The sequence below is a fragment of the Harpia harpyja genome, chromosome Z (genome assembly GCF_026419915.1).
Source record: "Harpia harpyja isolate bHarHar1 chromosome Z, bHarHar1 primary haplotype, whole genome shotgun sequence".
Classification (NCBI taxonomy): domain Eukaryota; kingdom Metazoa; phylum Chordata; class Aves; order Accipitriformes; family Accipitridae; genus Harpia; species Harpia harpyja.
Window position 1 is genome coordinate 17,884,568 of NC_068969.1, and position 15,459 is coordinate 17,900,026.

At 42.9% G+C, this 15,459-nt stretch overlaps 1 protein-coding gene across 8 annotated transcripts in view; it reads left to right on the plus strand.

The window, feature by feature from the left end:
* SLC25A26 (solute carrier family 25 member 26) overlaps window positions 1–15,459 on the plus strand; it is an 88,321-nt gene that overhangs the window by 57,093 nt on the left and 15,769 nt on the right. For all 8 annotated transcript variants that reach the window (XM_052778121.1, XM_052778119.1, XM_052778124.1 and 5 more), the window contains one exon: window positions 4,332–4,376. In XM_052778121.1, coding sequence (XP_052634081.1) covers window positions 4,332–4,376 — 45 coding nt within the window. The remainder of the gene's footprint in view (window positions 1–4,331; window positions 4,377–15,459) is intronic.

Sequence of the window (15,459 nt, forward strand, 5' to 3'; positions counted from 1 at the left end):
AAGGTTGGAGGTGGAAAGCACAGCTGGACTCTGCATGACATGCCACTGTTTAATTTCTAGCTCAGAGGATGAGAAGAAGAGTAGTTTTATTGTACCCTAGAAGAGAATAAAGCCACATGCAAATTCCAGCCATGGACATCTGTTTCCTCTTTGTGTGAAAGAATTCTCATATTTGGAAGGGAATCCCAGTTCTGAAGGGGCTGATGAGTTTTTGGTTTTCTGTTGGGTTTTTTTTGGTTTGGTTTTTTTTTTTTTCCTTTTGGTTTTTCCCCCACCCCTTCTTTGCCACTCCTTCAGCATGCTCTCCTTGCTCCCTGGCAGCTGTGCTTCCTTCAGTACAATCTCAGCTTGCAATTTAGCATCAGATATTGAATGGGTGAACTTTGAGTTACTTTAAAATGTTGTGTTGTAGTTACAAAGAGTATTATTAAGCTCCTCCTTAAATTTCTTTTATTTAATTAAACAGTATTTGGTGGGAGGACTTTTGCTTTGTCATCAATCTTCAGTACTTTGCAGGTTGGTATTTTTTTAGGAGAGAGATGTGTGTATCTGTTGCTCTGGCTGTGAAGTGCAACTATTTCTGGAAGTAACTTTATTAAAAATAATCTTTTAAGATCCTTCTGTATCAGGGGAATTAAGTAGATCTGTAGAAATAAGAATCTGCAACTTTCATTACATTGTTAGGCATCAAGTGCTAAGGACTACAGGGACCAGAGTAAATGATAATTTCACTAACCTAGAAAACATTTTAGAATAATGATTTACAGCTGTCTGGGGGATTTAAACTTTTTGTGTGTGTGTGTAAGAGTTGACTCTGTTGAACAAACAGCACAGTTACATAACATTAGGCCAGACATGAGAACTGGTACTCTCTGTCTATTTTATATTAACATCGAATGAGGGGTTGGTGGAGCTCGCCAGGGTTTCATATTTGCTGGCAGAAAGTTACCCGCATGTGTGGACCACATTTTTATTGTTGCCTTAGCCTATTTCAGGCATAAATATCGCTGCCTGGCAGGGTGTGATTCTGTTCATTGCTGAATACCTTTTATTTTAAAAAGCAAAATATGAAAAGGAATGAAATGCTGTAAATGTTCAAATTAAGAAGTGTCCCCAGACTGTGAGATTTTGTCACGTCTGTCATGGTAGAGGAATAAAGGGCAATAAGCCATCTAAAGACTTCTTCACTGTTGGATGAGTTACCCTTGCAGAGCGATTTCTTTTTGCATATATTAATCCTACTTTGGGGCGTGGGCTGTTTAGTCTGGTCTCTTAGGGAAACAAGGCTTATGCAAACAGGGTGTATGCACACATGAATGCACAGGAGCCTGCGCAGCCCATGGACATGTTGGCCACGGAAGTGTGGTGGAAAGGCAAAGCCTGCAAAGATAAATAGAAGTTCCTACAAGTTTCTTGAAAATATGTGTGGAGGGGAGAATAAAGGCGATTAAGGGGTTTGAGGGAAGGCTTGCAATAGGAACTGAACTTTCAACAGGCGCTGCAGAAGAGATGTCAAGAGGAAATGTGACGGAGGTCCCTGTCGTGGGAAGATCGCTGAACCCAGCTTGGAAATTATTTGGCTTCAAAGAATCTCATGACAAAAACCAAATCCACGGGAAGCCAGGCTCCCTTTCGTTCCAGTACCCATGAAATTGCTTGTGTGGGTTTTGTTTTTTAAATCGGGATGCTGTCAAACAGGCTCCGATGGACAACTGTAAGAAATGGAGGACATACCTTGTTAGGATCATCTTGGTGCAGGCAAAGGTGCTGCTCTGCTTGTTTTTGTTGGTGGTGCTTCCTAGTTTGTTTGGTTTTTGCAAGTTTTCAAATTCTATTCAAGTATGACTTATGAATGTTTAGGCCCTTATCCTGCAGGTGTCTTAGAGAGGAGGGAGCCCAGCGGCTGTGCAGATCCCACTGACATACGTCCAAAGCCTTCCCAGGCACTTTGGAAGCCTACTCTCCGCAGCATCTTGTGGGGTGCATGGGGAAAAGTGAAACCGATAATCCCCATCCAGTTCTGGTCCCCGCTGAGCAGAACACAGAAAGCAAACACCACTAATGCCGAAAATCAAACGGCAGTCGTGAACAAATTTCCTCTGATTGTAATGCTCCTAGCTAGGAGATGAAAAGGGGTTTATGTCAAAAGCTTCCCTTGTTGTCTTATTAACAGCTGCATAATTTTACCACTCATTCACGAGCATAGAAAAGCAAAACTTGGAGACTGTATTTGAAAGCTTGTTTTGTTTGGTGTACAGCTGGATCCAGAGCGTTTCCTTTTCTGTCTTCTAACAAATTTGAAGCAAATGTAGTGGGTATTGTTTCTTTTTTTTTTTTTTCTGTTTTTTGGCCTAGATAATAGAAGATTATGTTGCTTTTCATTTTACATTGCAAAGAAATCATGCCATTTAACTCCAATTCAACAATGATGCAGCAGCATGTGGAGATATATATATCTTCTCATAAATATATTACCACATATTACTGTCAAATAGCTGGACTTTTTCAGCCAGTATTAAAAACAAAATTTAATTGCTACACTAGAGTTTCAAGGCCCTGATAAATAAGAGCCATGTCTGACCTTTATTGTGGGGCTTTGAGATGCCACCAGGGATATTGCTCATTGTTCAAGATGACAAACTTCCTCTGAGATTTCAGTTTGTCAGCTCAATGTACAGCAGTGACATTGATTTCTTCTCACTGCCATTTCCTGCCTGAATAGATAACAAATTTTCTGTGGCAGGTGTCTGTCAAGCTTAGTTTTGCCTGGCAGATTAACTTAATAGACTCATTTATTAATCATTAGTTGCAACACGGTGAAGCAGACAATACTCTTTAACTCTTGTGATGTTGAATGGATGTACCATTTTGGATTCCTTTGTGTAGCTTGAATTTGGGTTTAATAAGCTATTCATATCTCTGTAGTGAATGGTTTTAACCTGACATTACTCACCTTACAAAGAGCAAAGATTTATGTATTAGTTAAGTGTGAACGATTTTGAGTGTCTACTACTTTTCATGGCAAAAGGTGCCTAAGTGCTTTCTGAGACTAATAAAATGATGCACGAACTGCAAAAGCAGTGTAAATAAGGGGGAAAACTAACCCGACATGCATTGTGTTTGGGGAAGAAAGATAAAAATAGGAGAATAAAATAGATACTTGGAAGAAGATTTGAAACTGGGGCTGACTGGCTGTCAAAGTGGAGGAGATAACTGCAGACACATTTAGGAAGGGGCAAAGCAGACCTGCAGATACAGCTGTAGGGCATTTCTAGCACAGGCTAGTATGTTCATAGGGACACCTTTCTTCAAGATGTCTTGAGACAGATACTCGGGCTGGAGATAGCAAAGGCAGGGTCGGTACCAGGGGTGGATATTGGACAGGGCTTGTTAGGGTGGTGAAGGAGGAGGAAGAGTCAGAAGAACTTAGTGGAGATATTGGAGGAGGAAGAAACTATAAGGGAAGACGTAATCTTGGAAAGTGATGTCTCTTGTTGCAAAGAATCACTCTGTTCACAGTGAAAACTGACTAATTGCACGTTAGCCCTGCATCAGCCTACAGAGCTGATGGAGATGCAAGTTTGCTTTTTTTCCCCCCGTTGTGTTAAGAGAGTTGGTCACGATGCATTTATCAGGGCAAAATGAGTAAAGGAGCTGAAAATGCACAGGTACTGCTGGGGACACATGGCAGCAGAAATGAGCCTAGGCAGAGATACAGGCTGTTGCTGGACAGAAGAACCTCTCGTTATAGGTGATGAGAAGAGAACTACCAAGCTTTTCCTTTGGGTTTTAGTTGGGTTGTGGTAGCTCTTCACAACCTGCTTTTAATTCTCAAGGGAGCTTGTTAATGTGGGATCACTGGGAGATGTTCAGGAAAGTTTTTGCAGCTGATGCCCAACTGGTGTTGGAGCACAACTGTTTTCAGCTCAGCATTTGTGAGTGTGTATTGTTGAAGATGTTTTTTTGCCAAGCTGTGTTCCTGGCCTTGGGAATGTGTTTCTTGAACCATCCTTATGGCTTTCTTGGCTGAGCGTCAAACCAAGAATGTCCCTGCACTAGATCATACTGCTTACTGCTCTTCTAGGCCACCCTGGTAACAATACATTAACCTCTCAGCAGGGAATGTGATAAACAAAGTAAAACTGCTTTAGTGAAACCAGTCATTTAATGGCAGCATACATAAAGTGTCCGTAAAGATTTGTAAATGTAATAAGCTGCAGTTCACTGAGTGAACAATAACTGTTCCTAATTTAGCCAGTTGAGGAACATGCCAACCTAATTTGCTTTTGTAACATTATGTTGTTTTTTTTTCTCTTTTCCCACCTCTCCAGATTCCTTTCTCTCTGGTACAATTTCCCCTCTGGGAGTCCTTAAAGGTAAGTCCTCTTTAATGATAGAAATATGTTATGCATTTTACAAAGGCTTTCCATGGTAACTTATCTAACTTGATTATCACAATTATGGGCATGTCCAAGAATCAGTAAGTATGTACCAACCTACCTGTGCATGTGAAGATCGTTTGCCTGAATATCTGAAAAATAACAGGGAATATCTAACACTGATACGTGGCATGCAGTCTAAATTTCACTCCCCAGCATGCCAGAAATCTTATCTTCTGCTCTAGCTTTTTTTACTGATTAAAGAGTGGGAACTGTCTTGTGTTGTGCGAGATTTTTTTTTTTTTTTTTAATTTTCATTTTTCAAGCGTTTCACTCTTCAAGGTAACAGGAAATTGTGAGTGATACAGAGAAAAGTGATTAAGCCTGGTTTTGTAGACAGGGAGAGACTCTCAGTGCATCACTGACAAGCTATTTTGATTGGCTGTGTATACTTTATTTAAAGGTCATTTAAAGAAGGTGTCAACAGATGATGTTTGAATAGTGCAGTCTTTCAGAATGATGTGCTGTTCTCTCACTGGCTGGTTGCTTTTTTTATCATGGACAGAGTCCGGGTCTAGATTTTTGAGCACAGGGTTGGATTTGAAGACGTGTAGTTTCTCCGTCCCTCTGTTTTTCCTTTAACTTGCCACAAAAAAAGAAGGAAAGAGTTTTTCGGGTGCTTTGAGATCCTGGGTGGGAAGCACAGAAAATTACTGCAGATCGTTAAAAGCACCGCAGCAAAACATAATATTTATAAGAGAGGAGCTGGAGAGAGAGTAACTTCCTTCTTGTTAAGGGTGCTGGACTTGTGAGCAAGCTTGGCACCGAGACCCAAACTGGGCAGAGGAACTGGAAGGGTGGGAGCCGGTGATGATCTCCTTGCCCCTTGCTGCTTCTATTTGGGGAGGAGGACTTAGATTCTCCGTGGTCCTTGTATGCTGGGTTGGGACAATAGCTTGTCCTCTCACAGTGTGTCAGTAGCTTGGGTTGTTCTGGCGGGACAGGCCCACAGTGTGAATGTCTGCATCTAGAGGCTTCAGGGAGTCAAATATAAGGGGGAGTCCACAGGCAGGAGGAGCATGAAATACATCAAGAGCTTTCACAGAACTGAGCTGTGTTTCATAGAGGATTCTGTAGATGCTTCAGGAACTGGGCCTGATGTGGTGTCTGGGTATCATCCCATTGCACAGGGTAGCTTTGGTTGCCTTATTAGGAATCTGTTTCCCTGCCAGTGTCTAGGAATGGCTTTCTGTAAACGCCTCTGCAGCCATACTGGCCTGACCTGCTAATCATTAGTGCAGCAGCCATGTTTGGGAGCAAGAGGTGGCAGTGCTTAAAGAGAAAAAGTGCAGTGTCCTTGCCAAAACCACATAAAACAGCAACATCATGTAACTATTTTCAGAATGTAAAGTTGTTTTAACTAATGTCCATGTAGCTGTGACAATAAAATGTATTGTTTAGATTGCAGGCTTTAAAGAAGAGAGTTTGAATTTAGCTAGCTACAGGAGTGAGTCACTTAGATTAAACATGATGTCTCATCCTAAAGAGGTCAGTGCAGATCTGAAGAGAAACAAAACCGGGTCAGTTTGTTGCATGAACCTGTTGCAATATATTCTTCTGACTGTGGAACCAAGAGTGGAAAACTGCAAAAATCAGCCTTGCATGCTCCAGTCACTTTGGCTCAGCACATGGAGAGAGCTCAAGCTCAAGGTTTGTCACATCAAAGCCAGACAGTGAAAGCAGAATAAGTTTTATTTATCTGAATGAAGTTCTTAAAAAAATTGCCCTGACAGTACAACAAAGGACAAAAACCATTATGGTCCCATCAACAGCCTGGATGTGGCCTGTAGCATCAATAGGAGTACAATTCAGGCTAGGGCTTCTCACAGGTGCATGAAGAGGCAGTAATTAAAAAGTAGGAGTGCAGAAGACAAGAGAAAAATGGCACGAAGCCTGAACATAGAAGAGTTACTGAGATAATGTCTGAGGGACTATTCTGCGCTGTATTAATGGGATTATTTGAGAAAGTAAATGCGAAAACAGATGTGTATGATGTACGTGGATCATCTCACAGAGAAGAACAGAACAAGTGCTGTGGCTGTGTCATTTTTACAACCATTAGTACAAAGTTACATAAGCTGATGGAAGATAGACTCAGTCTTATCATTCCCTGAACAAGATAATCACCATAAAAATGAGGAAAATTGTCTTTCCACTGCAAAGGACAGTTAGTGAGGCACACGGAAGAAGAAGAGAGCTTCCTTTTCCTTCACATATGTGCTGGCTGCAGCCAGCAGCAGGGTGTTAAGCTTAAAGGAGCCTAATAAAGGCTTGTCATAGGTAGCAAATCAGGTGTTTCTGTATCCTGTTTTCTCTATCTGCTTTGCTCCAAGCTGCTCTGGTTATTCTTTATGCTTCCAGCAGGCTTTAGCCACATAGTTCCCATGCACAGTTTTCTTCGGTCTGTGAATGTAGACCAGCTGTCCCTATGTGAAAGTAAACTTGCATATCATGCACTAAACTAAGAAGAAGAAGAGAGAGCATTGTATAGATTACTAAACTATCAGGTTACATATGCTATGGCTGCTGGCAAAGGGGGTATTGCAGTAATTAGCAAGAAACAGATACTGCTTCAAATACAGGCCTTACTGCCAGTTACTCAGGTGAACACATAATTTAGAAACAGTTAATAGACTCCTTTCTTAGTTCACAATGATGCAAGAAACAACAGTAAAGAAATTATGGTGATTTTAATAAAAATACCAAACAACTCCTATTTTTTGGATGTAGGTAGCATCCACTGCTAATGTAATGAATGCATGCTTAATGTCCTTTCTCTTCCCAATTCTTCATTTATCCATATTTTGTTTTAGGCACAGATTATCAATATAAACCAAAGGGGAGAAGGAAACTGTGCTATGGTGTATCAGATTTCAAGACAGACATTGTAATTCTCTACTAGGGTGAGTTAGTGTAGCACTTCTCTTTCTCTTTAGCCCAAGCCTTACAGCTAAAACAATTTTGAATTCTTCTCAGAGCTCAGGAAAAGAAGGGGCATTTCAAATCTCATTCACTCTCTGCTACACCAACCCTCGGAGGAGCACCATGGCTGATTACCACTGTGGCAGTTTGATCAGATTTAGGTTCTTTTGGGTGGGGCTAATGCTTCTGATCCCATCTCAAAGCCAGCTGGCCATGAAAAAAGGCAGCAGAACATAAATGTGGTGTGCTTCCAAAAAACCAGCCAAGTACACTGCTGTCCGTATTAGTTCAAGTTTTGGAATAATGTTGTAAGATACAGTCCCCTTGTATGCGGCCCTGGAATTTCCAGGGTGCCTCTGTAACTTGCTTTGGAAATACTATATGTGTGTTCTTCATTGTGGGAATTTCAAATTACAGGGCTGTGTATTTGGCATGAAATTGTTGTGGGTTACTGGCGGTCTAGCGCAGCTCTCTTGCTTTCACCCTGCTGCCAGGGGTGTGTAGTCTCCACTCAGATGACTGTAGCGCTGTGGAGCTCATCCCTTCTGTATTATCTTCTGTTCTGTTCAGGCATTTTATTCAGCACTTGTAATCATCGTATCTGAGTACCTACTAACAGCACATAAGTGATTTATCATTTGTTTCAGGTTGTGTTTTAATCCATAGTTTTTCTCTTTTAGACCTAACGGAGAAAAAAGACAACTTTTATTTCTGCTGTGGGGATATTGCAGAAATACAGGGCATCGGGGTTTTTTTTTTTTCAACAAAATAGTTTAAACCCCCCCCCCAAAATCAAAAGCCTCTGTTTAGGTTTGAGTCCAGAAACATCTTGTCAAAGATGCCTGCTTCTTATGGCTGGGTGGAAATGGTCAGCTCCCTCAGAGAACAGTGCTCCCTTGGAGACCCGTCTCAGGTGAAACGAGACTCAGTCCTCTTGGGTTTTATATTTCTGCATGTTGGCTGCACTTCAGAGCCTCTGAGAATTACTCCAACGCAGCTGTACGTGGAGAATGCTCTCTTTATAGACCAAATGTATTGTATGTCTGGAAAAAAAGGCTCTGGTAGCCAGTGAGGAGGGAAGGAACAGGCGGGACAGGAGGACAGAGGTCTCAAATGAGTAGGCTTGAAAAACAAGGGGGGTTTTGTTTGGTTGGTTTTTTTAAGGAGAACAAACCTACTATCCTGGGAACCTTTTGTCTTTTTCACTAGACATGTCCAATTCTGAGATGAGACACTTGGATGTTGCTAAGACTATATAACGTCAGGGTCAGGCTGACTTCACCCTGCGGACTGTGTGTGCCAGCGAGTCCTGCTCTTGCGCGCGCAGCCTCTCTGGGAGGGCTGGCACAGACCGGGCTGCTCTGCTGGCCCAGGACCTGCAAGGAAAGTTAAAAATCTTGGACAGACCATGCTCAAGGTGATGTTCTGTCTCTTCTGGCACTCAGTGCCAGGATTTCCCTCTTTGTCTCAGTGCTGGTCAAAACCTAAAACCCTTAGAATTTCTGCAGCCGTAGTGAGCCCACGTGGTTTTTTGTCACTGGCTTTAGTAATAAGATAATTTTCTCAAATCTGTAAGTCTCATAAATTAACAGATGTTTTATAAAGAGAGATATTTGGCTGGACCTTCAGAGGCAATAGCTAGAGACAGGGAGCTGAGATACATGGGCAGATCTCTCTTGTGGGATTTTGTAATGACTGTGGTGGCACGTGATAGTGCTGTAAGATGCTGAAGAAGCAGAGGAATGCTTTGGTGGCTTCAGGAAAAGAGAATGGTTTGAGAGAAACATACACACAGGCACATATTCACCCTGTGAAATAAGCAGGGCATCGTAGTAAAGAGAATGGGGAGAGTCCAGCCATTCCCCTGTGAGGCTGAGCAGTTTCACAAGGTTGGCTGGGTCAGAACAGAAGTTCCCCATGTTGTTTCTAAACTGGTTTCTGCCCACAGGATGGAGAGCAGGCTTTGGATTGGGCTTACACTTCCTTAGGTCCCTTGTTTTCTGTGCAGGTTCAGCTGTCACTGCAGGCACAAGGCACTTGTGTTTAGAGGAACAGAGCTTGGGAAGTCTGCTGGTGGACTGAACTGTAGATCTACATGAAGGCATTGGCACGTGTACTCGTTTGCTTGCTTCTCTTAGTTTCCTCCGCCAGAGAGCTCAACTTCTGGGGGCTGGTATAAGCAGTATAGGGTGTGAACAAGTCTGGTTCGAGGGTGGGCTCAGACTTCCTTGTAGTTGTCAGTACAGATATACCTTTGAGACATACCTTGAAGCATGCTGTGCAAAAACTGCTTGGTGGGTTTCCGTGGAGAGTGAGGACTCTAATCTTGGTTGGAGCTCATTGCACCTGATTTTTGAAGTTAATAAGATGAAAAGTTTACTGAATTCTTCTGCCCAGGCAGCTGGGGTTCTCGGCAGTAATACGTGTTTATAACTCCACCATTGAAACAATAAACCACATGCCATTTCCCTCCTAAAATTTACAATCAAATCTGTTGCTGTTTAACAGGGTAAGTAGAAAATAGAGAAATGTAGCCAAACTGGGCCTAAAATGGCTCTTTCCCTGCTCTGTAGGTAGGTGACAGCTTTCCTTTTTTCCTGGAGAAGCAGTCCAGTATTTCTTTTCTGCTGTGCTCAGCTGCATATAAGTCAAGAGTAAATGAAACCCAGGCCCAGCTTTAAACCCATTTCCTTGCAGGCAGAGTAGTAAGTGTTCTACCATACCTCACTCCCTCTTTGAGTAATGATCGGGCTGATTTAGGGATTAAGTCCTAATCGTTAAATAATGCTAACGCGTCTGCCATTTGCTTAGGTGCTGTATCAGGAAAACAGATTTCCATGGCGGCGTTTCGAGGCGTGATGTAACTCGCGGCCAATGCGGCGTGTGCATGCCATTAGCATAACGGCTGCATTTTTCTCACAAAAGAACAATGTACCCAACAGCTGTTCAGCAAACAGCCCTCGCTTTATTAGTGTCACAATAAGTGTCATTCACACAGTCTTAAAGCACAGTCGAAGGAATGCTATACGCCATCTCCACCAAAGAGAAAGAAACAAATGCAATCCTTACTTACAGCACTGCAGACACGTTTGAGAAAGTCAGATGGTCTTGGATCATCAATGCAGCATTTAAAACGGCAGAAGTAAAACAGACTCACGCAGTCTGTAGCTACAGAGCCAGATTGTGATGTTCTTGGTAATGCCTAGACCACAACCGGTTCTCTAGAGGTTGCTGAGCTTGCCAATGACATCTGGGGATGTTTGGTAGAATACAGAAGTACTCAATGTGAAGGGCTCACCATTTGATTTGGATGCTTGCTTCTTACTGAAGAACCTTAAAAGACTCATGTAATTTTTCCACGTAATTTATTCACGCAAGCCTGCATGAAGCACAGATTTAGTAGCAGGTAGTAGCAATGCAGATACTCAAGGAAAGCCGTCCTAACTTCGAAGCGATTTTTCAGCAGTGCATTTTCCTCCCCAGACACATCCATAGCCCTTCGTGCCATGGAAACTGAGTGTAGCTGGCATATTATGTTCTGCCCTGCCATGGGAACGCTGTTTCGAAGACATTTTCTTTAACCAGGCTTTTAGCACATCCATTTTGATTTACATCCAAATGGGTCACAGACATCAATGCAGTATTATATGGGGAGAAAAAGGGAATGAAATGCTTTTAACGTGAAAAATATGCTGTTGCATGTAGGCCAACTTTTGTTCTCTTTCTCTCGATTTATCTAGGATTTGGGTAGGTTTAATTCTAGGGCCAAATTCAGTACTGGCATAAGTGAGCACAACTCCATTAGTGCAAATGGAGTCTCAACGTTTATGTCAACAGTGAACTTAGATCATTGAATTTTTCCCATGTTTGGGCTTGCATGTTTCCTGCAAGATAATATACACATGTACTTGCGCATATGCTGCACATATGCACATAAAAATTCACTGGGGAGGACGTTTGGCTCTATGCTCTGTGTTTGACTTTATGTATAGAAACTGCAATCAGCTCATGAATTTTTTTGCTTCTTCTGTAGCTAATGTGCCATGCATCTGTAAGGACCAGCCATGCAAAATGCCACCTTGCAAGTAAAATACCTAGTAGCAAAGGCAAACGTGAAAATTGCTTTTCTTCCCTCAGTCTGCAGGACTGTACATGCACACAAATCCATGTGATTAATTTGGAGAGATTTTTCTCCCCTCTGTTATCATGAAGTTGAACACTGCCTTGAACAGAGGGGTATGCAGAAATACTACAGATGGTTATCATTGGAGTGAATTGTAATATTTACTCAGCTGCAGGCCTCAAGTTTAGTGTATGCCATGAGGTCTGCTTGCTTCTTAGTGCCTGAAGAATAGCAAGGCCAAGGGAGGGAGAGATGTCTCATTCTCTGCAATGCTTCCTGCAGCGTTTGGGGTGTTGGTCTGGTCATCAGGTTTGAGAGAGATGTGAGTGTTGCACTTTCCCAGGGTCACCATAGCTTAGGTGTCCTGAATATAGACCAAGACCCAACTGCGTTGGGAGCACAAAGCTGACAGATGATTTCTGCTGACAACTTTTACCACAAATGTACGGCAAAGGTGACAGGCATGCACAGCTAAGGAGTTGTGTGAACTAGTCAAAGGTTATTGGCCATCTGGAGGCCAGGTGTCCACAACACGTGAGCAGCCCACATTTGTGGGCACCATGTACTTCCCCCCTGTATTTAAAGGCAGTGGTAATCTTTTCTTTTTGTTCGTTTGTTTTTTTTAGATTGAAAGACCTTTGGTATATCCTAAGAGTGACTTTCCCAATGTGCCTTCTGCCCAGCAAAATGGGGTGTCCTTGTATTCTCAGTATCAAAAGAGTTAAATAACATTTGTGGTGAGAAGTAGAGGACACTGGCCTATGGGACTGTATGAAATGGGATCGTTAGGAAGAAAAGTAAGGCCCTGCCCACATATAAAACTTGACCCTTCTCTGTGAACATTATCCCTGTGAATAATTGGAAATCTGCATTCAGGCTTCCCACTGTGTCCCGTCCCTTGAGGACACACCCACTGTATTGCTTTACATGGTGTGGCAATGCACAGCGAGATTTACATATATATCACATAAAAGTGTTTACAAAAAAAATTAGCATGTGATTGAGCTGGGAAGCTGCAGAGGGCCCCAACTGTACGAGTTTCCATGCGCTTCAGCCAGAAGATTTATTTCCAATTTGTTATTCATAAGGGAAGAGCGAGAGATTGGGATGAGGTCCTTTGAAGTGGAAAACAAAGTCTTCTATTCAGCCTTCAGCTTAATAGAATACACATGACACAGGCTTGGCATGGCGGCCCGCTTTCATGTAATGTGCTCCTTGTCATTTTGCTTTCCTAGGCTGTGAATACTAGTGGGAGTGGGCATTGCCCTGGAAAAGTCTCGTTATCTCCTGCAGCCTTCTGCAGGAGGAGCGCAATGTAAGCAGGTAGGAGCCATTTGGTGATGGTGGTGGGGAAACCAGGCTGATCCAATTGTTGTAGTTGCGTTGCTTGTAATTCCCAGTTTGTTTCATATTGCAAGAGCAAGTGTAGAAAAAGCAGCGTAGTTGCAGGGCTTCTGCAGGCATTACGCAGGCGCTTCTGCCCTGTTTGGAGGCCCTGAGCAGGGAGCCGTGACCCGTGGGCTCTGAGCCTGCCTCTGACACCCGTCTTGTGCGTGACCTGAGCTCTCGCCCGTTATCCCCCCAAGCGGAAGGCTCTTCTGAATTTGTGCAGCATCCAGGATGGCGGAGCATGATCTAGGCACTGCATCACTGCAAATAACCAGCAATTCCGTCCAAAGTCGGTGTTTTGGGGAGATGTATATGAATCCTGTGTTTCTTTCCAGGAACAAGGCCCTGGTTTTACAGTGATCTACAAGCCACTAATAGCTTCTGTGCTTTGCCTTGTGTTAGTAGTATTAAAACCATGCTTGGTGCAGCACAAAGGCGAGTGTTTTTGAAGAACTTACAAGCCCAGCTTACCACAAAGCCCTGTCAATTAGTGGGTCCATGGGCTATGAGAGAAAACATGTGTGACCTTCAGCACATCAGCTTGGCCTGCAGCGTGAGTGTGGTTAGAAAGAATTTGGACCAGAGTCCTGCCAGTCCTCTTGGCCCTGTGACACTTGTTCCTCTCGGCTTCCTCCGGGATGATGTCCTTGCACCCTGCTTCTCTCTCTCTTCTGTATGTTCAGGTTTGGAGCTCTGGGTGAATCACCGAAATCAGAGATGGAAAGAAATGCATGAAGTCATCTCATCCTGCCCTTGCCAACGCAGGATTATTCGCCACAGTACAGTCTTGAGTGCCTTCTCCAGTCTATTTTTGAATGACTCAAAGGAGAGGGCTTTCCTCTCCTCCCCGGGGAGGCTGGCTCTGCTGTTAAGTAGACCTCACTGTTGGGGAATTCTCTTCCTGTTCTTCAGCCTCAATTCTCCTTTTCCCTAATTTAATTGACGTGTTTCTGGCTCCACCCTTCTAAACAATTTTCCGTATTGCATGACTGTTGCAAATACCTGTTGTCAATTTGCAGGCGTAACGGATGGGAATTCATCACCGTTTGCCTTGCTTGGCAAAGGCTCTTTTGTGCAGAACTGTACTGGGAAGCCAGGCTTTATCAGAAACTAGATTTCAGAGCTACATGCCAAGAAATAAGAATGACCTTTTCGTACTTCTTTGGACAACGCTATTAACATAAAACCCCATCATGACTGAGAATAGGCTGGGCTTCTGGCAAAGCCATGAATGTCTCTATTAATGTGCTAGTTTTCCTCTTAGTCCTCCAGCAGATCTTCCATACTGCTTTTTGCATGACAGAAGTAACTGCTCTGAGTTCTCAGGTTTAGTTGTAGATGTATAGACATTTGGAGAACGTTTAATGAAAACATACAGTAATTCTGTTTTTATCAAGTGGCGCCAGCGGTTAGATTTCTAAATGCTGACTTGCAATTTGAGGTTTCTTAAGCACCTGAAGTGTTTTGAAAATGGGTTTTGAAGATGGGATTTATGCTTTGACAATTCCTAGATGCTTTGGAAGGTAGCACCTTTTGTCTTAGGGGGCATGTGTCCTTCATCCAGCAGGACTGAGTTGCAAGAAAACTGTGTGTCCAAAGAGTATAAGTTATTCCAGAAAAGCATATTATGGGTTTGAAGAATTATGAATCCCTATTTATTTATTTATGAGATGAAAATCAGTTTCTGCTGTGGGTGACAGCAGAATAGAAGCCCATACTGAAAACACCAGGAAAAGAGTGGCTAGCATTAAAGAGACTGAAATCCCTTTAGTGCTTTCGTACAGCAGAGCTGCTGCTATTTAGCTATGGCAGGATACCAAACAACATTGTGGCTGGCCATTGTTGCTTGAACAGTTTGATTTTTAAAACATTCAACTGAAATATAACCACCAGCCAAGTTGGAAGAAGCGAGTCACAAGGACAGCATGTTAAATGAAGAGTCAGCAAATGAGGGAAACGAGTTCTAATGCCCCAGTGGAAAGTGGCTGTATTGCAGACCAGGAGCCCGAGAGCAGTACCTCAGCCTAGCACAGCTATCGAGTTGCTTTTAGGAAAATTTTATAGTATAGAAGTAATACGGCTTTGAAAAGAATGAGATAGTGTCACAGCTATAAAATAAAATTACTGATTTCTCTGCGGTAGGCCTCAGAAGGGCCATGGATCCCATCCCTTTTTGCTCAGCACTGATCCTCACATCATAAACCAGAAACTTCTCCTCCGGAGAATTTCCAGTGTTAGGCATTTCAGGAGCTGGGAAAGGGGTGATGGAGCGGAGTGAAGGAGGAGAGAACAAAGTGAGTGTAGCTGGCGTAATAAAAACCATCCCAGCACGCAGTGGCCTTTGTTGTTGATACCGATCAGATTCATCAAACTGACGTGATTCTTGATAGGTGTTTTTAGAAGGCACCATTCATGTTGGTGTTTTTAAATGTGCGTGTTTAAATGATGCTGTGAGTTAATGGATTGGAGCATGGTGTGTGGGAGCAGTGGGGAGGAGAAGGGTGTGTGGTCCCTAATGACGCCAAGTGAAAAACAGAGACACACCTGCTTTGGGATATAATGGGAGTGATAAGAGTAATTTCTTAA